The 20,232-nt window shown below is 41.2% G+C and overlaps 2 protein-coding genes across 2 annotated transcripts; one reads left to right on the top strand and one right to left on the bottom strand.

Annotated features, from left to right (window-relative positions):
- Nucleotides 1-162: 162 nt before the first annotated feature.
- Nucleotides 163-2,139, bottom strand: ccdc59 (coiled-coil domain containing 59). Its single transcript, XM_063501294.1, has 4 exons — nucleotides 1,919-2,139; nucleotides 1,320-1,686; nucleotides 732-840; nucleotides 163-630 (listed from the first exon to the last, which is right to left on the bottom strand). The coding sequence occupies exons 1-4, from the start codon at nucleotides 2,064-2,066 to the stop codon at nucleotides 466-468; spliced, it is 789 nt and encodes a 262-aa protein (XP_063357364.1). The 5' UTR covers nucleotides 2,067-2,139; the 3' UTR covers nucleotides 163-465.
- Nucleotides 2,140-2,480: 341 nt separating this feature from the next.
- Nucleotides 2,481-19,563, top strand: mettl25 (methyltransferase like 25). The gene is made up of 12 exons (XM_063501114.1): nucleotides 2,481-2,784; nucleotides 3,343-3,522; nucleotides 3,676-3,782; nucleotides 3,905-4,474; nucleotides 4,782-4,929; nucleotides 8,093-8,187; nucleotides 10,234-10,263; nucleotides 10,816-10,889; nucleotides 13,578-13,671; nucleotides 14,614-14,688; nucleotides 15,114-15,185; nucleotides 18,630-19,563. The coding sequence occupies exons 1-12, from the start codon at nucleotides 2,568-2,570 to the stop codon at nucleotides 18,735-18,737; spliced, it is 1,770 nt and encodes a 589-aa protein (XP_063357184.1). The 5' UTR covers nucleotides 2,481-2,567; the 3' UTR covers nucleotides 18,738-19,563.
- The last annotated feature ends 669 nt before the right edge of the window (nucleotides 19,564-20,232 follow it).

The following is a 20,232-nucleotide window of genomic DNA, read 5'->3' as shown; positions in this document are numbered from 1 at the left end:
ATGCAGGCTACATGTGTGCAACATGTTTATGTAGTGCGTAATTAAGACAGCAGCATAATGAAGGCTGTCAGCGGGATGAGTGTTATTGTGTTTTTGGAGGTTTACTTGGAAATAAAAGCTAAACTTGTTGACTACCAGAAAATTGGCCAAAAGAAAGTTTTATTTATGGCTTATTTCAAAATAAAAGCACATTATTGGAAATTATATATTTATTTATTTTTAAAAATAAAAGCATGCTCTGTCATCACTTCATTTCTTATGATGCCATCTTGTGGTTGGACAGTACAATGACTTTCAGTGGTCAGAGCAAATAATACTGTGAAATCACAATATATATCTCAAAGTAATTTACGATCAAAACAACCACAAGTTTCCACTTTGATTTTGCACAGAAAATCGCAACCTTGATTCAGCCTATGAGGTTTTAAGTAAAGTCCTCTACTGGCATTCAGTTCTGAGGAGGAGTCATTTCCCAGTTCCTTGTATCTTCTGAAGTAAATATTCCATTTGGAGGTTTAGATTTGGCTGTCCTTTCTTGGTCTTTTTGTTTAGGATCTGGAATGTCTCCATCTTTTTCTGTTTGTACTTCTGGATGGCCTCTTCTCTCTGTTGCTTGTTCTTCAAGTACTCCTAAAAACAGCAAACACACAGTCTGCTGTTTAAAAACTTTTTTCATTTAAAAAATGAAAGACTGTGATCTTACTTTTCTTTTACTTAGTGAAACATGTTACCTCTTTCTTCTTTCTCCGCTTCTCTTGGATCCTCTCAAATTCTTCATTTGTCTTCTGGTAAGAGTTTTTCCTCTCCATTTTTTTTCTCATGCGATTGCTCATTGGAAGACTGGTGGAAACAAGCAAACATTTTTTTTTTAAACCCAACATTATAAAAGCTGACTTTGTCTATGCATTCTCCACCACCCCACCCTCTCTTGTTTTAAGTGTTGTGTAAAAGTTGTGGTCCACCCCTCATTTCCTTATAGGACACAATGCATACCATGCTGAGATATGCCAGGTTTTCAGTTAGTAGCTCTTTGGGAATCAAACTGTTTTATCTTTGGCATTTTTTTTAGGTAAGAACAAATTTGTTTTTGCAACAAACTGCTAGCAACAAAGTGATTCAGTGTAGCCACAACACTGTTCCATCCTTTGAACAAGGTGTGTTTTCTATGCTTCAGTGATTCATACGTCAGTGCTGAGTGGCTGAACAAGCAAGGAAGTGACCAAAAAAGCAGTCAATGCTCCTTGAAAGCTAAATATAAAGTAATGAGGATTGCTTCATGATTTTGGCACAGTGCTGTATGTCTGCACAGACTTGCTAACCTTTCGCTCTGTGAAGCTGATGTTGGCTCAGCTTGGTTCCCGGACACTGACTCTTTCACCTCAGATCCCCCACTAACTTCTTCTTCACCAGCTGCCTTGGTCTGCTGTGCCTCATCATCATCCTCTTCATCACTTTCCCCCATCTCTTTCGCCTGCCCTTTCATCCTCAGCTTACTCCTGTTCACTCTGTTCGTCCAGGCTTCTTTCTTCAGTTTTTCTGCCTCTGCCTCGTACAGATGCCTGAGGTGTTCTGGATACTCTTCTTTGTAGAGGTTTTTGGACCCCGGGTTCTTCTTCTTCTCCTTTCGCAGCAGTTTGTTGTATTCATGTTTGACTTTCTGCTTCCTGTTGAAAGCAAATCCTTGACCTGAAGAGTTAAGACAGAGATTTAAAATACAGGCAAATCAAACCATTTAAAAAATCAGATTCAATGTTATTACTTATCTAGACTATGCTCATGCTCTTGTGTTGACAGTCGTTTGAATTAACCCAACACGGATTAACTTCTAATCTTAATATGAATTGATTTCTCACGGTTCCTATGTTATTTAAAGATAGAGGCTGTGTAGTATTTACGTGTACGTTCAGCCTTATTGTACCTTCTTTTACGCTGCCTTTGAATAATTTCTGATCGGAGATCCATTTTCTTTTCTTTTTGACACCCTTCGCGCCATTTTTTGTTTTCGCCAAGTCACCCTCTTTCCCTGCAAACTTCTCATTCTTCGTTTTTTGATCTGTTGGTGCCATGTGTGTTCAGTCTCCTCGGGAAAACTCAAATGTTTACAACCTCCTCGTCGACTTCAGCTAGCATGCCGTTTCGTTACAGACGCTGTGTGATGACGTGAACAAGACAAGACTTGATAAATCGATTGCGGAAGGCCCTATTTCAAAATGTTCCTTGTTGAAATTCCTTGTTATAAATTAATGCTGTAGTGAACAGGTATAAAAGCAGGCTTCAGTTAATTTTTTTTAAATAGCTTTTGAACAACTTATCAATAACAACGTGAGTGTTATTATTTTTTCTTATCGGACTTCCAAGTATGTTGGTTTTTGATGAAGTGTAAACGCCCTGTTACACTGTGTAAACTCGCCTTGTGTGTGTGTAAAGCGTATATTATTGAAAAATAAAAAGCAGATCAGTAAATTCATCGAACCGTTTTTTCTACTGCCAATGTCTAGGCGTACACCAGAAGTGGGACGTTTGCGTGCTTGCCCTGCTCCTCTTCGTAGAGCCTTTTATTAATTAACATGAAATCCTCCTCATGCAGCCTCACAGAAATTCAGCAACGGATAGATGAACTCACTCGGTTTCTATCTATAACTCTTAATATTGCTAACGCCCACACCGTGGAGTTTTACACTCACGACGTGTGGAAACGGTTCGTGGCCGTATCACCGGAGGACGTCCTGTCAGCTGTAGGTTCCGGTAATGACCAGCAGAGGGAGCCACAGCACAGGCGGAGTGGTAAGCTAGTTAAGACCAAACAAGAGAGCGAAGGGCTTTTATTTTATTTTATTTTATTTTATTTTATTTTATAATATGGAAGCTTGTTTCCTGAAAAAATGGCAGAGAGACCTCATTTCTTAAAAATTTTGAGATAACAACCCCAAACATTGACTTATGGATGGCAAAAAATAAAATAAATAAATAAACTTTTCTGGGTTTTGGAAACATTCTTCCATGTTTAGGAACAAGGAATAACCTAATACTAATAAAATATATATTTTTAAAGTGTTGGTTTTACTTAGACTTGAAGTTGTTAGTTACTTTTGAAAGAAGGTAATTATTAGCCCAAATGTGTGTGGATCATATCGCATCTGGAAAGGGACTGCAGATGTTCTGGACCAAAATCTATGTTAGTATCAACTTATTAACGATTTGATCCCCGGTATTTATAACGTAATATAAATTATCAAGGCATAAAAGCAAAACAATTTATACATGGGCAGAAACTGTGAATTTTAAATTATATTCTGTGTGGACTTTATGTTACAGATATTCCATATCTGTCTCCCTAAACAGAACAGCCCAGCACCACATTTGGGTTTTGCAGTGATACAAAGCGACTGGTTGACACCCAGGAACTTGTGCAGGCAGCTAAAGAGCACTCTCTCCCTGGCCTTGGACTCTCCATGAGCCGGGAGAATCTACTGCAGGACCTCAGGGACACCAGGTCCGAGTCTGGTACTCCAGAGGAGACAGGTGGGGAAGGATTGTTTCCCACTGAGAACAGGAAGCAATCCAGGATTGTCCTGTTCAAATCACAACCATAATTTTTGAACCTATGTGATGTAAATTTTGGGGAAACTGTGAAATTTTTTTCCATGGACTTTTTTTTTTTTTTTTTAAATATAGTGTCTGCTTTTGAGCCAGAGGAGTTTATGACTTCTAAGAAATCCCATGAAGTCCAGTCCATGTCTGAGGTGGTGGCCTGCCTAGCTCAGCACTGTGGGGTTAATCAGGTAAGGCAACATTTTTAAAGGTACAGGCAATATCCTAAAAGTAAATAAAAATATGTAAAAACAACTAAAAAGCTCTTAACATGTACTGTTTTTGTTTTTTTGTTTTTTAACTTGACATGCAGGTGATAGATGTAGGCTCAGGGAAGGGCTACTTGAGCTCCTTCCTCTCTCTTCAGTATGCCCTTCGGGTGTATGGCATTGACTCCTCTAGCACCAACACCCACGGTGCTCAGGAGAGGAACAGGAAGCTAAAGAAGTTCTCGAAAGCATACCAGAAACACACCAAAGCAGCAAGGACGCAAGCAGAGGCCACACATTCGCCTCAGGAGGAGTTAATAGAAAAAGAAACTGGGCTGAATGGAGACAGTAATGGGCCAAGAATTCGGTCACAAGAGGAGGAGATGGTGTTAACAAGCTCGTCAGACATCAACCCCACAGTGGAAGGACATTCAGAGCAAAACCCGGAAACAGATGAGCCCTTCCTGAGTGCTTTATCCGTGGATGTAATACAGCCTGCATCCCCCAGAGTTCCCCCAAGTCAACTCAGTGCTGAGGAGAGAGAGAGGAGGAAGAGAGAGAACCTGGAGAGGAAAGCTCAGAGCAGGGCCGACAGCACCGGAGCCGTGTTTTCACCTCTCACATCTTACGTTACTGCAGAAACAGAGCTCCGAGACCTTATCAATGAGCTGGAGGTGAGCAAACCCAAAGCCAAAAGTAAATGTTTAATAATATATGTAAAAAAAAAACCCTTCATATATATTCAGCCAGCTGTAGAGCATAGTAGCATAGCTTGATTCCCATAGCAACTCCTAGAATTACAATTGTGTCACAGCAGCTGGAGTTTGCATTACTGGAGTGAGTCTGGGGTGTGACTGCGGTGCCAAATCTGCAGCGCGTCATCATCAATAAATTTTACCATCGATCTCTACTACTCCCCCTCCTTGCTTCCACCTCCTTTTCTGTTCTCTCCCATCCCTGTGTGATTTCTCCAAACCCCAGGATGCAGTCATGGTTGGCCTGCACACTTGTGGCGACTTGGCTCCCAGCACGCTGAGGATGTTTGTGGCTAAACCGGAGCTAGCCGCAGTCTGCAGTGTGGGCTGCTGCTATCACCTGCTGTCTGAGGAGTTTGACCCTGCCGGACAGGGTAAACAAACACACATGCACACACACACACAATTAGAGGTGTAAATCACTTCCAGGAGTCGGGAGGTGTGTTTCTATCTGTCTCTGTTTGAGTTGAAAAACTGTAACTGTACACACGAACACACACACACACACACACACACACACACACACAGTCTGTGGTTTCTCATGTGCTGTTTATGTCTATTTCTCTCTCTCCTTATTTTCACTGACACTTCTCCCATAGTCCAATCTCAGACACCTGCACTTCATCAATCTGCTCTTATCAGAAATGTAATATTATATTCCCACAAAGAGTCACATAAACACTTAAACCGAGCCACCACAACATTAAAACCACCTGCCATTGTTTGTGTTCCTCCCGCTTGTGAGCACTGACCTATAGACACAGATCGGTGATGTTCTGCGGTGTCTGTCACCAGGGCTTTGGCAGCTGAGTCTTTGGGCCCTGTGGGCTGTGGGGTGGAGACTGCTTTTAGATAAAGCCTTGAATCTTCCAAGTCCCAGTCAGTGCAGTGGTGCTGGATTCAGTCCTGTAAGGTTCAGTGTAAACCACTATAGTCAGAGAAGGATTATCCTCTGTATTTTTCCCATGTAGAGATCTTTAGGGTTTACAGAGAATGGTCAGAGCAATAGAAATTATCCAATGAGCAGCAGCTGGCTGGGTGAAAATGATTTGTCAGGGGAGAATGGCCAGGCTGTTTTGGGCTGATAGAAAATTAACTAAAATAGCCACTCGTAAAAACCAAAGTATGCAGAAGAGCATCTCTAAACATACAACAAGTCAAACCTTGAGGCAGATGGGCTACAGCAGCAGAAGACCACATCAGGTGGCAATCTTGTCAGCTAAGAACAGGAAACTGAGGCTACAGTTCATACTGTTTAACGGAAATTAGACAATAGAAGGGCAGGAAAATATTCCCTGGTGATCCAAAACATACTCGCATGGTGGGAAGGGCAGCAGCAAAACCACCTGTAGAGAATAGCGCAGGCATCAGTGATAACAGATATGACACTGATTAAACCTGACGTAGGCTAGAGAGAGGGAGCTGGGGTGGAGGAGAGTTGCACGACAGCTTGCACCTTTGCAGCAACTGTAGGTAGACTCAGTCAGGTTGAATGGTGTGCTTTATATGAGATTTGCAGATTGGATCCAAGAGTCCTCCATATCATGTCTGAGCTAACTATTTATTTAATTTTCCATAGCTGGGACATGCCCAGCCACACTGCAATGTTGTGGCTGATTAGTGCATATTCCTACTTTTTAGTAAACAAGTCCAATATTCCACTGAGAATTCTGAGACTCGGCCTAGTTACCCTTCTGGAGATTGAGTTAAGCTCTGACGCCTACTGTTACAGTCATTAGACTGGATTTATGGATTTAAAATGGCTGTTGAAGGCTGCTGAAAATGAGAATATTTGACCCTTGTATTTAAAAACAGAATCTATTGGAAGGAATTGATTCTGCAGCCAGCGTGAAGTATTTTGTGTTTACGGTGTCGTAGTTAGCCCCGAGTTTCACACCGAGGAGGCTGTTTATCATTGTCTGCTGCTGCCCTAACTTGACGGCAACGCAGGTGCCAGAATGCAGACTGATATCATCCCTGTCTCATATATTCCTCCACTCCAGAGTTTATGAGGTATGAAATTGTCTACATGTGTCCTCGTGCTTTGTCTGTAGCCTCTGCACGTCTGCAGGAAAAGAGGCCTCGCTGCAGTCGATACAGCACCACGTCATCTCTTGTTAACAGTGCGACCCTCGACACTCGAGATCGGAAAATGCTATCATGACAGCTGATTGAAAACACTCCTTTCCACACTTGTTTCTCGATCATTTAAGGAAGGGAACAAAGGCCTTCGCTCACACACGCACACAGTTTCACTCCCCTGTTGGCCTTACAGTGCAGTCTGGGCTGCAGGCCAGCTCCTGTGGTGGCCTGCCTCAGCCCAAAAAAGGATCCAAAGGCCTGAAAGCTTCGTTAGAGAAGGACGTTATACATTTATGTGATCAGCTCATTTAGAATTCAAGGAATTCCTGAAGTGCAGCATCCACATCTGGTACTGTAAACTTTCTATATACTCAAAACAGCAAAAACGACTCCAAGACGAGTACAGCTTTTGAGTGTACATGTCCGGTCACACACTAGAATATCAGAAATATTTATCTGGCCACTTCAGAATGAACTCTGTGACCAACACAAGCAAAGCTACTATAAACAGCTCTGTGCACATACTGTACTGAAATCCACCGTTCAGATGTCACAAAGCCTCGTCCACTTCAGTTGCTTCTAAGGGCCTGTGTTGGCGGCCATGTGCCGGGCAGACGTGAAGCTAACCTGACTGCTAATATGCCCCCGTGTCCAGAACAGTTTGTGAGAGCCTGACCATCCACAGCTGCACATGTTATTAGTGCTTCCTTTGACTGTACTCCCACTGGATTCGCTGTGCCTTGGCCTCAGTCTTCCAACCTTTTTAAAGGGACATGAAAAGGATGGCATGCTGTCAGCACTCGCCACCCTCCCACTGGGAATCAGGGTTTTTGAGTACTAAGAACTCCTGCGGTTAGAAAAATGGGGCTCACATTGCTATTTTTCCACACAATAATTAGAGGTTAGCCGTACTGACTATTTAGGGGGTAACATATGAATTTACTTGCATTAAAAGACAAGTTTGAAGTTCTTTTGGGTGATTTCCTGCTGAGAGTTAGATTAGCTTAGCACAAAATGATTAAAAATTAGGAGGCTGATGCTCTTGGGTCCTCAAAGGTAACGAAACACATCTATCAGCATCTATAAAGCTAAATAATTAACGCTAGGTGAAATTTGCTAAACTGTACAAAACCTCAGGACTGAATCAATGTTATTTTTAGGCTAGGCTAGGCTTGCTTTCCCCAAGGTTTATCTTTTGTGCTAAGCTAAGCTAAATTCCTGCTGGCTGTGTCTTCGGATTTAATTTAACGGTAACTAATAGGTCATTTGAATCCACTCCCCTGGGATGTTCTAAGGCAATCACTGCAAAAAAATAACAAAAAAAAGTTTGGTACTTTTGCTATCTTGATGTTTCTCTTGCAAATATTTGAAATAGATGAAAACAGCATGAAAAATCCCACTGGTCAACTAAACTGATTAATCAGTTGACTCCTATTCCTGTGTGTCCTCTCACAGAGTGTTTACAGAGTGTGTGTGGTTTCCCTCTGAGTCAGTACCTCCGTGACCAATCCTGCTTTTGTGGCAGAAATGCCAGGATGTCAGCATGTTTGGTAAGTTTCTCATGTGTTTTTTTTTTTTTTCTTTTTTCATGGCTGCATACAAAAAGCCCCCCAAACAAACAAAAAAAACTATTAGCTGACGGTAAAACTTTACACTGATGAACTCAAGAGTCTGACCATCAATGGATGAATCACATACTGTTCATGTTCTCATAACCTTGGTGCATACCGAGGTCTGGTGGATACAGTCAACTGTATTTGTACAGTCGCTTCCAGTGTGTATAATTTTGCTTCTGTACCCAACCACAGTGGATTTGAAATGAAGCAGTGAAGCTGTGATTGAAGTGCAGACCTGCAGCTTTATTACAAGCGGTTTAAAAAACGTTGCATGGCAAATTACACCCATTTGTTATAAAGCCTTTCCATTTTCACAGGCTCAGAAGAAACTGTCCCCCCACCACCACACACACATACACACACACATTCACTTGAACAGCATGCTCAGATGCATTGAGGTCACTTGTCTGAATTGGATATTTAGGAACATTACATTTGTTTGCCTTACAAATCTCTGGAGCTGCTTGCACAGCATCATCCATCGTGGCCCTATTTTTATGCTGCAGATCTGAGCACCTTGGCTGGGAGTCCATTGATTAGCCACTTATTAATCGTCACACAGTTGCTTAAAGACAGACTCCCCAAGGATTATAGATAGAAGCCAGAAATCTTCTCGTATTAAGGTCATGTCTCCCTCCTCTGTGACCAGTCCAGAGATGTGTTCGTAGAGAAAACATCATCAGTTTGCACCAGTTGCCCATATCCTACATCCACCAACGCATCACTGCGGTTTTGACAGACACTTCGGTATTTTTTGTGTCAGTTTTTTCCCAATAGTGTGCACCATGAGGCAAGTCCGGGTGTGCCCTGATCCAGGTGTGCTTTGGTATTTTTGTACAACCATTGCATTGTTATTGCAAAAATATAACTGTTCTATGTGCACTGTAAGGGTCCGAAGCCAAACAACTCTTCTGAAAGAAACTTGGCCTACCTTAAAAGAGCACTGGATTCATACCAAAGGCTGACAAGTTAACAGAGGCAAAGTATTGTTGAGTGGTGACAACTTTGCAATAAATTACAAATGGCACGGGCTGTCAAAGAGTGTTATTCTGAAAAGGGAGAACACTTTGGGTGACAAAGATTGTTTTGCATAGATACTCCGTAGTTGTGTCTTGCTCGCAAAGAGTTTGAAAACTAATACTTTGGACCATCAGCCCTTTCATTCTGGCCCAAGGTAAAAGTTTTTTTCTTCACCAAGGCAATACCAAGAATTCTTCAATCATCAAGAAATTTCTTGCCTTCCTTGGGTAAATGTCTCTGTTATCCACGTTGCTGAACTTTCCGGTGCATCCCTTCTTTCCAAAAACCTGCAAAATTGAACTGGCAACCCAAGAGTTTCCACTATCTTTCCAATAGATCTCTTTTGTTTTTCACCCTAGCGATGGCATTCTTCATGTGCGCTGACACATCTTTCCATGTCTGTAATATTGAGAGTTCCCATGAGCAGCTACCAAATTCAACTTCAATATGTGGCATTTTACAGATGCAAAAATGCAAAAATTGTACCACTGTTCAAATACTTATGTACTTAATATACTAGACCAGGGGTGGGGGAACTCCAGGCCTAAAGGGCCGGTGTCCTGTAGGTTTTAGATGTGTCCTTGATCCAAGACAGCTGATTTAAATAGCTAAATGACCTCCTCAACCTGTCTCAAAGTTTGCCAGAGGCCTGGTAATGAACTAATCATTTGATTCAGGTGTGTTGACCCAGGGTGACATATAAAACCTGCAGGACACCAGCCCTTGAAGCCTGGAGTTCCCCACCCCTGTACTAGACAATAGGCTCAGAAGTCTTGTAGAGTCCATCTGCTGTTCTGGCAGCACACTAAGGACCAAGACTATATTAGACAAGGGTGATCATAATGTTTTGGCTCATTAGTATAAGCAGAGCATCAGAAATGTTTTTTTTTCTTTGCTCCGACAGCTCACTTTTTTCCAGGAAAGTTTTTGTCTTAACACTTTCCCATTTGTCTCAAACAGGCACTGGAAAGAGTTGCACTTGGCCAAGGGGTAAGTAAGGCGTGCATACTAACTGCAATCAATATCATAGACAAATAGCCATCATTGCAAAAGAATGGAAGCTCTTTCTGTAAACTGTCATTACGCTCATCAAAACAAATACATCAAATGATTTCAAATCACAAGTATGGGCTTTCACAATCACCCAGCACCGTATTATCTTCATTGCTGATCTCCGGCATGCATTCAAACAATCAGCCCATTAATTCTGCTATTGTTTTAAGTCTGTGATTGACTACAGTGTATTTATTTGAAATGCAGAGCTTGGAGGCTCCAGGCCAAAGCTGATACATGACACCCGCTGCCATTAATATGGAATGTTTATAAATATTAATGCAATCATGGAAAGATTGATTACTGACTGGAACAGAACTCTGAATCCAAAAACAGGCTTGATTGCTTGCTAGTGTTGCACTAAGTTTGCGAAGTGTCAGAAATATTCGTCGGCCATTTGTACACGTTTGGTGAAGGAAAAAAAGACGTTTTTCACTGTAAAAGCTGAGTTATGTTAATTCAAATAAACAGCTTTGTCCTTCCCTGCAGATTCAGATGGAATCTCTGTTCTACCGAGCAGTCCTTCATGTTATTCTGAGGGACCACTACCTCTCCTATAAAAGGTAATCTACAGGAATTCACATCTGGACCAGTGGATTTCTAGTGGAGTATGAGAAATGAGGGCAAATGCATGTAATTTTTAAGACCTTTTTTTTTCCTTCCCCCGTCAGTGTGTACAGTATCAACTGTGTTTGGTTAGAATGAGTTAGAACAGAACAGGTGTCAAGCTTTGATAGCAGTCCAAAGGTTTTGTTTTATTTGTTGTGAACCAGAAATGAAAGGTTTCTCTCTCTGGCTTGTTTAGGTTACAAATGACCCAAGACTTGCCAGCAAAAGCCATATGTACTCAATTCCTGGCCAGATTTGGATGTATTGTTGTATCAGGCCTAATGAATAATAGACTTGAGTGTTCAAATGAGCTTGAAGTTTACATATAGATCAGTTAGTGGACAGAAAATGAACTGACAGGAATCTGAGTCTTAGGTAACCTATGGCAATGCTAGCGGCTAGTGGACAGCTACAAATGTTTTGTTCTGAAAATGTTCAAAGATCATTACCCTTCAGTGTTATAGTGATGTTTTCAGTACAGGAAACATTATAAAAAAAATTTGATTAAACCAGTTTCCTGATCTTGCAGATATTATTTGCCAAAAAATAGGAACATTCCCTACTACATGCAGCGTGACCCCACGTAGGACAATGCTGCTTTAATCTAAATGCTAACATAAGCTATGTTATATGTTCATACTGTCTGCGCTAACACATAACATAGCTGGAAACATTCCTCAGAGATTTTGGCCCATGTTGACACGATGGTGTCACACAGTTGCTCCAGATTTGTCGGCTACACATGTGTGATATGAATCTTCTAGTCCACCACATCTCAAGGTGCTCCGATTGTTTGAGATCTGGTGACTGTGGAGGTGATTTTAATACAGTGAACTCAAAGTTGTGTTCAAAAAACAGTTTAAGATGATTTGAGCTTTATGATATGGCATATTATCCTGCTGTAAGCAGCCATCAGAAAGCAGGTATGCTGTGGACACGGTCAGCAACAATACACAGCTAGGCTTAGGTATTTAAATGATGCTTAGTTGGCAATAAGAGACTCAAAAAGTGCCAAGAACGTATCCCCCCACACCATTAAACCAGTGCCAGACTGAACTGCTGACACGAAGGAAGATGGATCCATGCTTTCACGTTGTTTACACTAAATTCTGACCTCACTGTTCAAATATCACAGCAGCAATTCAGACTCATCAGACCAAGCAATGTTTTCCCAGTAGCTCATGTGCTTCAAAGTTTGATGTGTTGGTATGCTCGTCTGCATACCTTGGTAGTAATTAGTGGCTAGCTGGGTTATTGTTACCCAAAAGCAGCCTGGCCATTCTGTTCCGAGGTCTGGCATCAACTACATCTTCACCCAGGGAACTGCTGCTCACTGGATATTTTTCCTTTTTCAGACCATTCTCTGTAAACCCTAGAGATGGTTGTGTGGGAAAATCCCATCTCAGAGGAGGTCATCACCACGCCGTGTTCAAAGTCCCTAAAATCACCTTCCCCATTGTGATGCTCGGTTTAAACTTCAACCTAAAGTCGTTGAATAATTACCTTGTTTGATTGATTAGATATTTGCGTTAGAGAGCATTTGAACTGGTGTACTTAATAAATTGTCCAAGAGTAAATACTGTTTACCATCCTTATCATCTTACTATTCAGAGTTAGCATTGTAACAGTTACTGTTAGCACTAAACACAACAGTAGTTGGTCAAAAATGACAATTAAAGTGATGATGGGAATCTAATGCTAATGCAATCAAAGTCATTCCAATATATACTGATGGGAAGGTGAATGTACCAAATTTCATAGCAGCCCATTAAACAGTCTAAAAAAAGCCAGTAAAATCATTAAAATTTGTACTCTGAGAATCATGGTTGTTTCTATAAAACTTCAGCTGCTTTTAGTTATTTCTCTTTCGACCAAAGTGGTGGCGAGACTAACTGGTGGACATACATGCCATAACTGACTTACTTAGATCCACAAAACTACTAGGAATAAAAGGGTGAACCGTTGCCTGCAGAGAATTTAAATAAAGGTACCAAAATATGAGCACATATATGAGAAGGTAGCGTCATAATGCACACAGAAACATGTTTAGACTGGCAGTGGTTCTTGATTATGCATTTTAAGTTTAAAATTCATGCTAAACTCCACATCTCCTTTTTTCTTTGTGAATTTTCTAGTGTTTGTTGTGGATTTTTGCTATTTTAATGAACATTTGTACATTTTCTACATTACTAGAAATACTGTAAAAAGTAGAAATTCTTAACACCATCTGGTAGCAATTAAGGCAGAATATGCAGGTATCCTTCAGGCTTCAGTTTGTCCTTAATTCACCTTGCTATCCAAAGAGTAGCTGCTGCTTTACACCCCAGCCCATTCTCACTCCATTCCCTATACTGTAAGGCCTTTCAGCCAGTGTGGTGCACATCTTTAGTGACTGGCTTTGTCGGGCAGATACAATCAAACAATAGAAGGAAATGCTGCAGACCTCAGTTTACTCTTATCAAAATATTATCAGTCCAGACACCATCAAAGAGAACCTGCCTGCTGACCTTTGACCTTCATCAGATCTGCATTGAATACCCATTAGTTTTCCCCAAACACCAGCTATTCCTCATCGTTTAATCCTTAGAAACATTTGCTGAGGTGTGAATGCATCACTGAGCAGAAACATGTTTGTTCCACAGTGAAAAGCGAGTTGGGAATGTTTACTCCAAGGCAAAGTCATTTGTGGACTACGTTCGGCGAGCTCTGCGCAGACTGGAACTGGATGAATCAAAGGTCGGGAGCAGAATATTACACTCATCTTTACACCTTCCACAAACACACAAGAAAAGAAATAAACACGCTGTCCTTCTGCATTTTCAGCTACAGATTTAGGTTAGAGTCCAGTAAGTGGACCATTTCCAATCCATATTTTTATTCATGACCTCAAACAGAGGAGCTTTGCATAATTCACAATTCAAAATGATCCTTATTTGTTTTATACTGACCGTGTTGTGGTCTCTGAGTTCATTCTCAGCTGTTTAAGCTCCTCTCTCTTTAAGGCCACCCTCCCTTTGATCCAGCTGGTCTTCTGATTGGCTGCATGGGGCCAGTCCCAACCAGCCAATCAGCAGCTGGATGGGCCCAGATGTTTTGACATCTTACAGAGCCATAAGTACAAAAAAGACTGTCTGACAGTGGAATTATACTTCTGCACCTACTGCACTGTGACCTGACATGCAGCTCCCTAGGAATCTAACTACACGTCACACCCAGTGCGGCCTCCACAGGTATAAATGCTAGCAACAGCTTTAGCTACTTGTGAAGCCGACATCATAGGCTGCGTGTAGATGAGGCCTGAGCTTTTGCCTCTCAGGGATTACTTTCACATATGCTGACCTCATTATTTGAAAATTTGAGCAACAATCATTCTAACAGCATGTATGTGACAGGATATAAGTAAAAACCTAACAGGTTGATTTAGGTAGTATAGTATAGTATAGGATCTTATTATAGGATCTTTCACGCTGTTGAGAAGTCTGTCATCTGGTTGCTCTGGGTAACAGTGGGCGATGGTGTGCTTCTGTCTGTCCCATGTTTCTCACAGCTCTTTAAAAGCATATGCTATTTTCTTTCACTTGTCCCACTTCACATCTCCCTCACAGCTTGCTTCCAACTTCTTTTTTTGTCATTCTCCTCTCTTTTACTTGCATATATAACACGTCGCTCTCTCTTTAGCTCTCTGACAGCGACATCCAGGATTACCACAACACATACAGAGTGCGAATGGATGAGATGCATGCTTTTAACATGGTAAGTCTTCCATACATCTTGGTTCTCTCCTTGTCGAGCATCCTAGTATTTAATTCCCACCTTCGACTCCAACAACACGTTTAAACCCATTTTTGTGTAAAAACCTTTTCAATTCTGTAAAAAAAATAAATAAATAAATATTACAGACCATTAAGTGAGGTCATTGTATTCTACGGGGAAATAATGAGAGAGTGATTGCTCTGAACGAGAAGAAAACCAGCCACTTTTTTCCCTCTTCTTTTCTGAGGCCACTAATTGTGATGTCAGCCAGCATACCAGTTTTCTTTCATGACACAAACCAGTAAAATAGGTTTTGGGGAGTTGCGGAACTACTTGGAAGACACAAATTTCGCATATGTATCAAATAGAGTAAAAAAAAAAAGATATACACATGTGCTTTCTCTCATGCCGGCCTCTTTCTACAGCTGAAGGTGACCCTTGCTCCCTGTATTGAAGGTCTGATTCTCCTCGATCGCCTGTGCTATCTGAAAGAACAGGTAAAAAAAAATCAAAAAGAACCTTTGGTTTCATCAAAATGTCAAATCCTGCTTAAATGAATTCAACTCTGATGGTGCTTCAGAACATTCACGGCACAGCTTTGGGGGCTTTTTCCAATTTTCTGTCTGGGCTCATCTTTATGATTCGCTTGTTCAGCTTGTTGATTGGGATATGAAATATACTGCCCAGATGATGAAAGTGAACACACAGAAATGTCAGCTGAAATCTGGAAACCTCTCTTTGTTACTGACAGTAACATAGGTGTCGGCTAAATTGAAGCCAGCCTGCAATTTATCGTCTCGTGCTCCGGCAGCCAAACACAACACGCTAATCTTTGGTCTGAGTCATAACGATGAGATGTGTATGATCGGAAAGCTTTGAAGTTCTGATTATGCGAGATTATATGTCAGATGAACCTCAACGTAATCAAGCTATGTAACATCAAGTGCACTGGTCAGCGTTTGGGAGATCTCCCTTGAGGTCAAGCAGAGGAAGAGGGGAAAATAGGAGATGATGAATGGATGTTAAAGTGATCCATGCAGTGATAAGTGTGCAGAAGCACGTTCCGCCTTAAACAATCATGTAAGCACACAAAGATCAGGTGTTGAATTGATGTGTTTTCACTGAATTTGCAGGCCCTGATAGTAGAACATTGATGCACATATTTCAGTAAGAAGAGATCATCTGGAAGAAGAGAATGAGATTTATTACAAAAAATATGAATATGCAAATTTAGACTCAAATGAGAGGCGACATCATGGAGCAGATTCCCAGATTAAGGTAGGAGATTGGTTGGACCCACAGGAGTCAGAGACACTGCTTGTGGAGCAGAGTAAGCAGATGGCTGCTGAGCACTTTTGGATGAGATGCCCTGGAAAACTTGGATGATGTAGAGATGGGGAGGAGGAGGGTTGCACGACAACGGCCTGAAAGGGAGACTTTACAGATCACTTTACAGAGCGAATTTAAAGGACTGAACAGGGGACTGACTAGAGGCTGACTGACCTAGAGAGTGTGGGCAGATAGATTAATTTTGGATAAAAGCAGAAATGGCAACATTTTCATAGAGGTGAGTTTGACAGCGTGGAAAATCGAAATCACACTGGGGCGGCGCAGCCGAGTGTGAAACGGCTGGGTTTAGAATTAGCACCTCCAAGTCTGAGGCCATGGTTCTCAGCCGGGTGAACTGCCCACCCTTTGTTGTGGTGCATTATTGTCCCAAGTGCAGGAGTTTTAAGTATCTCAGGGGTCTTGTGAGGGAAGAGTGTAGCAGGACTTTGACAGATGAATTGGTGTGGCACCGGCAGTCAAGTTTCAAGTTTTATTGTCATGTACAGATAAACAGTGTAGCCACATTTACCCATAATGAAATTCTTTGGCTCATGCTCCTCAGCTTTACATGAGCATATAGAAAGTGTGCAGTTATATTAAGAAGAAAATAACAGAAAATAGCAGTAATAATAATGATAAAAGAGAAAAAAGAGAGGAAAAAAGTATTAAATATTTAGAGAATTTAAGACATGTTGGTATTTACAGTTTGTGCAAAACTTGTGCATGAGCATTTAAGTGGCATTTGTTGAAGTGACAGTGTGTAGAGTCCTGTAATTATAGTGAGTGTGTAATGGTGTGTATAGAATGTCAGCAGTTTAAAAGCCTGATGACTTGTGGGTAGAAACTGTCTCTGTGTCTGCTAGTGCCGGTCTGAATGCTCCCGAATTGCCTGCAGCAGGAGTGTGAAAAGTCTGTGGCTGGGGCCATGCAGAAGCTGTACCGGTCTGTTGTGGTGAAGACGGAGCTGAAAATAAAAGAGAAGCTGTTGATTTCCTGGTTGATCCGTGCTCCTAGTGCTTATGGCCATAAGCTGGTGTCAGTGACAGAAAGGATGAGATATGGGTACAAGTGGTGGAAATCAGCTTCTTTGCAAGAGTGGAGGGTCTCTCCCTTAGTAATGGGGTGAGGTTTTCAGTCATTTAGAACAACTTGAAGCAGAACCAGTTAAGGTGGTACAGGCATCTGACCAAGATGTGTCCTGGAGGTCTCCTATGTGTGGTGTTCTGGGCATGTCCTATTCGGAAGACCCAAGAAATCCTGCGTGGACGTGGCCAGACAGAGGGAGGTCTGGTTGTCTCTCCTTAGACTGCCATCCTACAACACAGACTCACATAAGCAGCAGAAAATGGTTGGATCGCTCAGTGGAAAAAACTGAGAGAGAGAAAAAGAGAGAAGCACAAAGAGATATTGGCCCATATCACCAAGAAGAATGGAGACAGAACATGAAAGAAGAGATCTTTCTGTATTGAACTCACATCAAAAACTTCGATCAGCACAGTGTGTTCTGTGTATTCTGTGTTTCAGTGTAGCACTGCTGTCCACATTTCTTAATCTAATCGCAGTCACATCAAAATGCGGGTGGAGATCAACAGTTTTAGAAACAAAGTCAAAGGATTGTACTTTTCAGCCAACAACAGCAGCAACAAAGCTCTTGCTTGTGATGGTTTAATGGATGACAATGTTAATCAGCTGCTCAGTCCCCTATTTTGCATAGGCCTTCCTGTAAAATCCCCCAGCCACAAGTTTTTAATCCAGATAAAAACTCTAAAGAGTGTTCACAGGTAAAAGTTCAATGTAAAAAATACTATTTTAGGGGAGGAATTCCCAAATGCCTCACAGCAAGAGGGTCCAAGATCTGAATCCTCTGTCTGGCCGGGGGCTTTCTGTGTGCTGTTTGGATGTTCTCCCTTTGTTTGCATGTATTGGTGTGACTGTGAGTGTGAATGGTTGTCCTTGTTAGCCCTGCAGCAAACTGGTGACCTGTTCAGGGTCTCGCCCTAAGTTGAAGTGAATGGTTGGATGGATGACATGATCACTTCATCATGTATGAATCATATCAGAGTTTCAGAAAAGGTGGGTGGGAGTAAGCGACACAGTATGCTTGTTTTATTGGTGTAAATGCTCCCCATCTGTAGATATGCACTTCTGTCCATGATAGCACAGTCTTATAACTTACAACAGATATTTTTGAAGACCCCTTGGCTATGAGTTACAAACACCTGCTTTAAGATTTTTAAATGGACTGAGTACAAACATGGTTGTGGGGTGACTGCCTGAGAAATTTCTGAACACACCCTAGTCAGCACTAGATGATGACAGAGAGAGAGAGATTTCCAGCGCGCATACAGCCTCTGGGTTGGCTATAGTTCTACAGCTAAACAGCTTAGCTGCCAAGGAAGACAAACTTGTTTTGCACATAAACATGAGCCCACCTGAGTGAACACTTGCACAGATATTTCTTCTCTGGGGATTCAATAGAGAATTCTTTTATAGAGGAAACATCCTTCAGCTGTAATAAAGCCCAAACTGGGAGCAGAATCAAGATTTTTATATCAGCTCTGTTGTGTGTTATTTTTTTTTTATGGGTGGTTTTTTTTTTCCTTGTATACCAGGAGGACGTGTCATTCTCTGCACTGGTGCAACTGTTTGACCCCCTGTTGTCTCCCAGATGCTATGCTGTCATCGGACTCAAGAATGATGGAAAAAGAACTACAAGCTGAGGAACTCGAACATATGCACATAATACAATGATTCAAGGTTCATGTTTATACATGAACGAAGCAGCAATCACGCTTTGAAAGTGATTGTATTATGTATGCATTCCCAACTGTTTGTTTTAATTGCAACATTTCATCTAGTTTGAATCCTTTTTTAATGTTATCTCTATTTGTGGAACACATGGTGTTACTTTTAAATGAAAAAGTATCTGAAATATTTCTACTTCTCTGGTCTTGGCCTTGGGTTCTTCTCAGAGATCAAACCCATGCTCGAAACACCTGGAAAAACTGCCTTTTCTCTTTGATAGCATACTATGTATTGCATCCTTTTAACATGTTTTTGAAGACTGTTTAGGGGGTTTGAAGCATTATGGGATTTAGAGTAACCAGGATCCCCTCAGCAGGTCTGGAAACTCCATTTCTAGAATCCCAAACCAGAGGAAGTACAGGAAAAGACAGGGCATGTGGTGCCCTTGTCTCCAATCTTAATATTTACTTTTTTAAATTTACCTCTGCCTCTGTCTTGGTTATTTAATAAATCATATTCTTTGTAGATGTTTGAAAATTAAAGTATGTGGGGTTTTTTGTTTTTTTAGCATATATCTCTTCTTCTGATCTTTCTCTGTAAAACCCGTAAGATGGTTGTGTGTGCAAATTCCAGTAGATCAGCAGTTTCTGAAATATTGTGACCAGCCTGTCTAAAACCAGCAACCATACCACATTCAAAATCACTTAAATTACATTTCTTTCTCATTCTGATGCTCAGTTTGAACTTAAGCAGGTCATAAAGACCATGTGTCTTTTTTTTTAGTTGCTACAGTGTGATTGGCTGATTAGATATTTGCATTAACAGGCAGTTGAACAGGTATTCCTAACAAAATGGCCAGTGAGTGTATAGTTAATATGGTTATTATAGGAATAAAACATTAAATTAATGGGAAACTGTTTAGCTACCAGGTTAATGGATGACAGCTTCTTACTATATGAATAAAATATTTAACTGGTTAAAATGTTAAACCTTTGTCGAGTGCAAAACTTGACCAAAATATTGTCAAAATAACCGCTTTTATAGTGTTAGTTTATCTAACAAGGCTGCAGTTGAATAAATAAAACATAAAAGTGTTTGGAAACAATATTTTCTTCCTAAATAATGAGAATTAGTTCTGTCAAGTTGTATTCCGCTTTGTGCAAAATCCCACCACTGAGCCAGTAATGAGTATGTCAGCTGTGTGTGTGAACATTTTCATTAAAGCTAGGTAGTAAATTATGGAGACTGAACAAACGTAGCCTGAAAGTAAGGAAATAGGCCATAGAACACTTTCCCACTGTGCAGCACTGGTGCAAAGCACTTCGTGTTTTCTCCCACTGCATCTACTATTTGTCACTGTAGCCACAGCAGCCTGCACATCTGTTGGCAATTCATAGGTCTGTCAACGTTGCCGTGGTGAAGCTGTGTCCTCGAGTGTTATTTTTATCTTTGTAAAGACACATGGCGAGG

This window comes from Pelmatolapia mariae, linkage group LG17 (assembly GCF_036321145.2).
Source record: "Pelmatolapia mariae isolate MD_Pm_ZW linkage group LG17, Pm_UMD_F_2, whole genome shotgun sequence".
Taxonomy (NCBI): Eukaryota; Metazoa; Chordata; class Actinopteri; order Cichliformes; family Cichlidae; genus Pelmatolapia; species Pelmatolapia mariae.
This window is presented reverse-complemented; position numbering and strand designations above follow the sequence as displayed.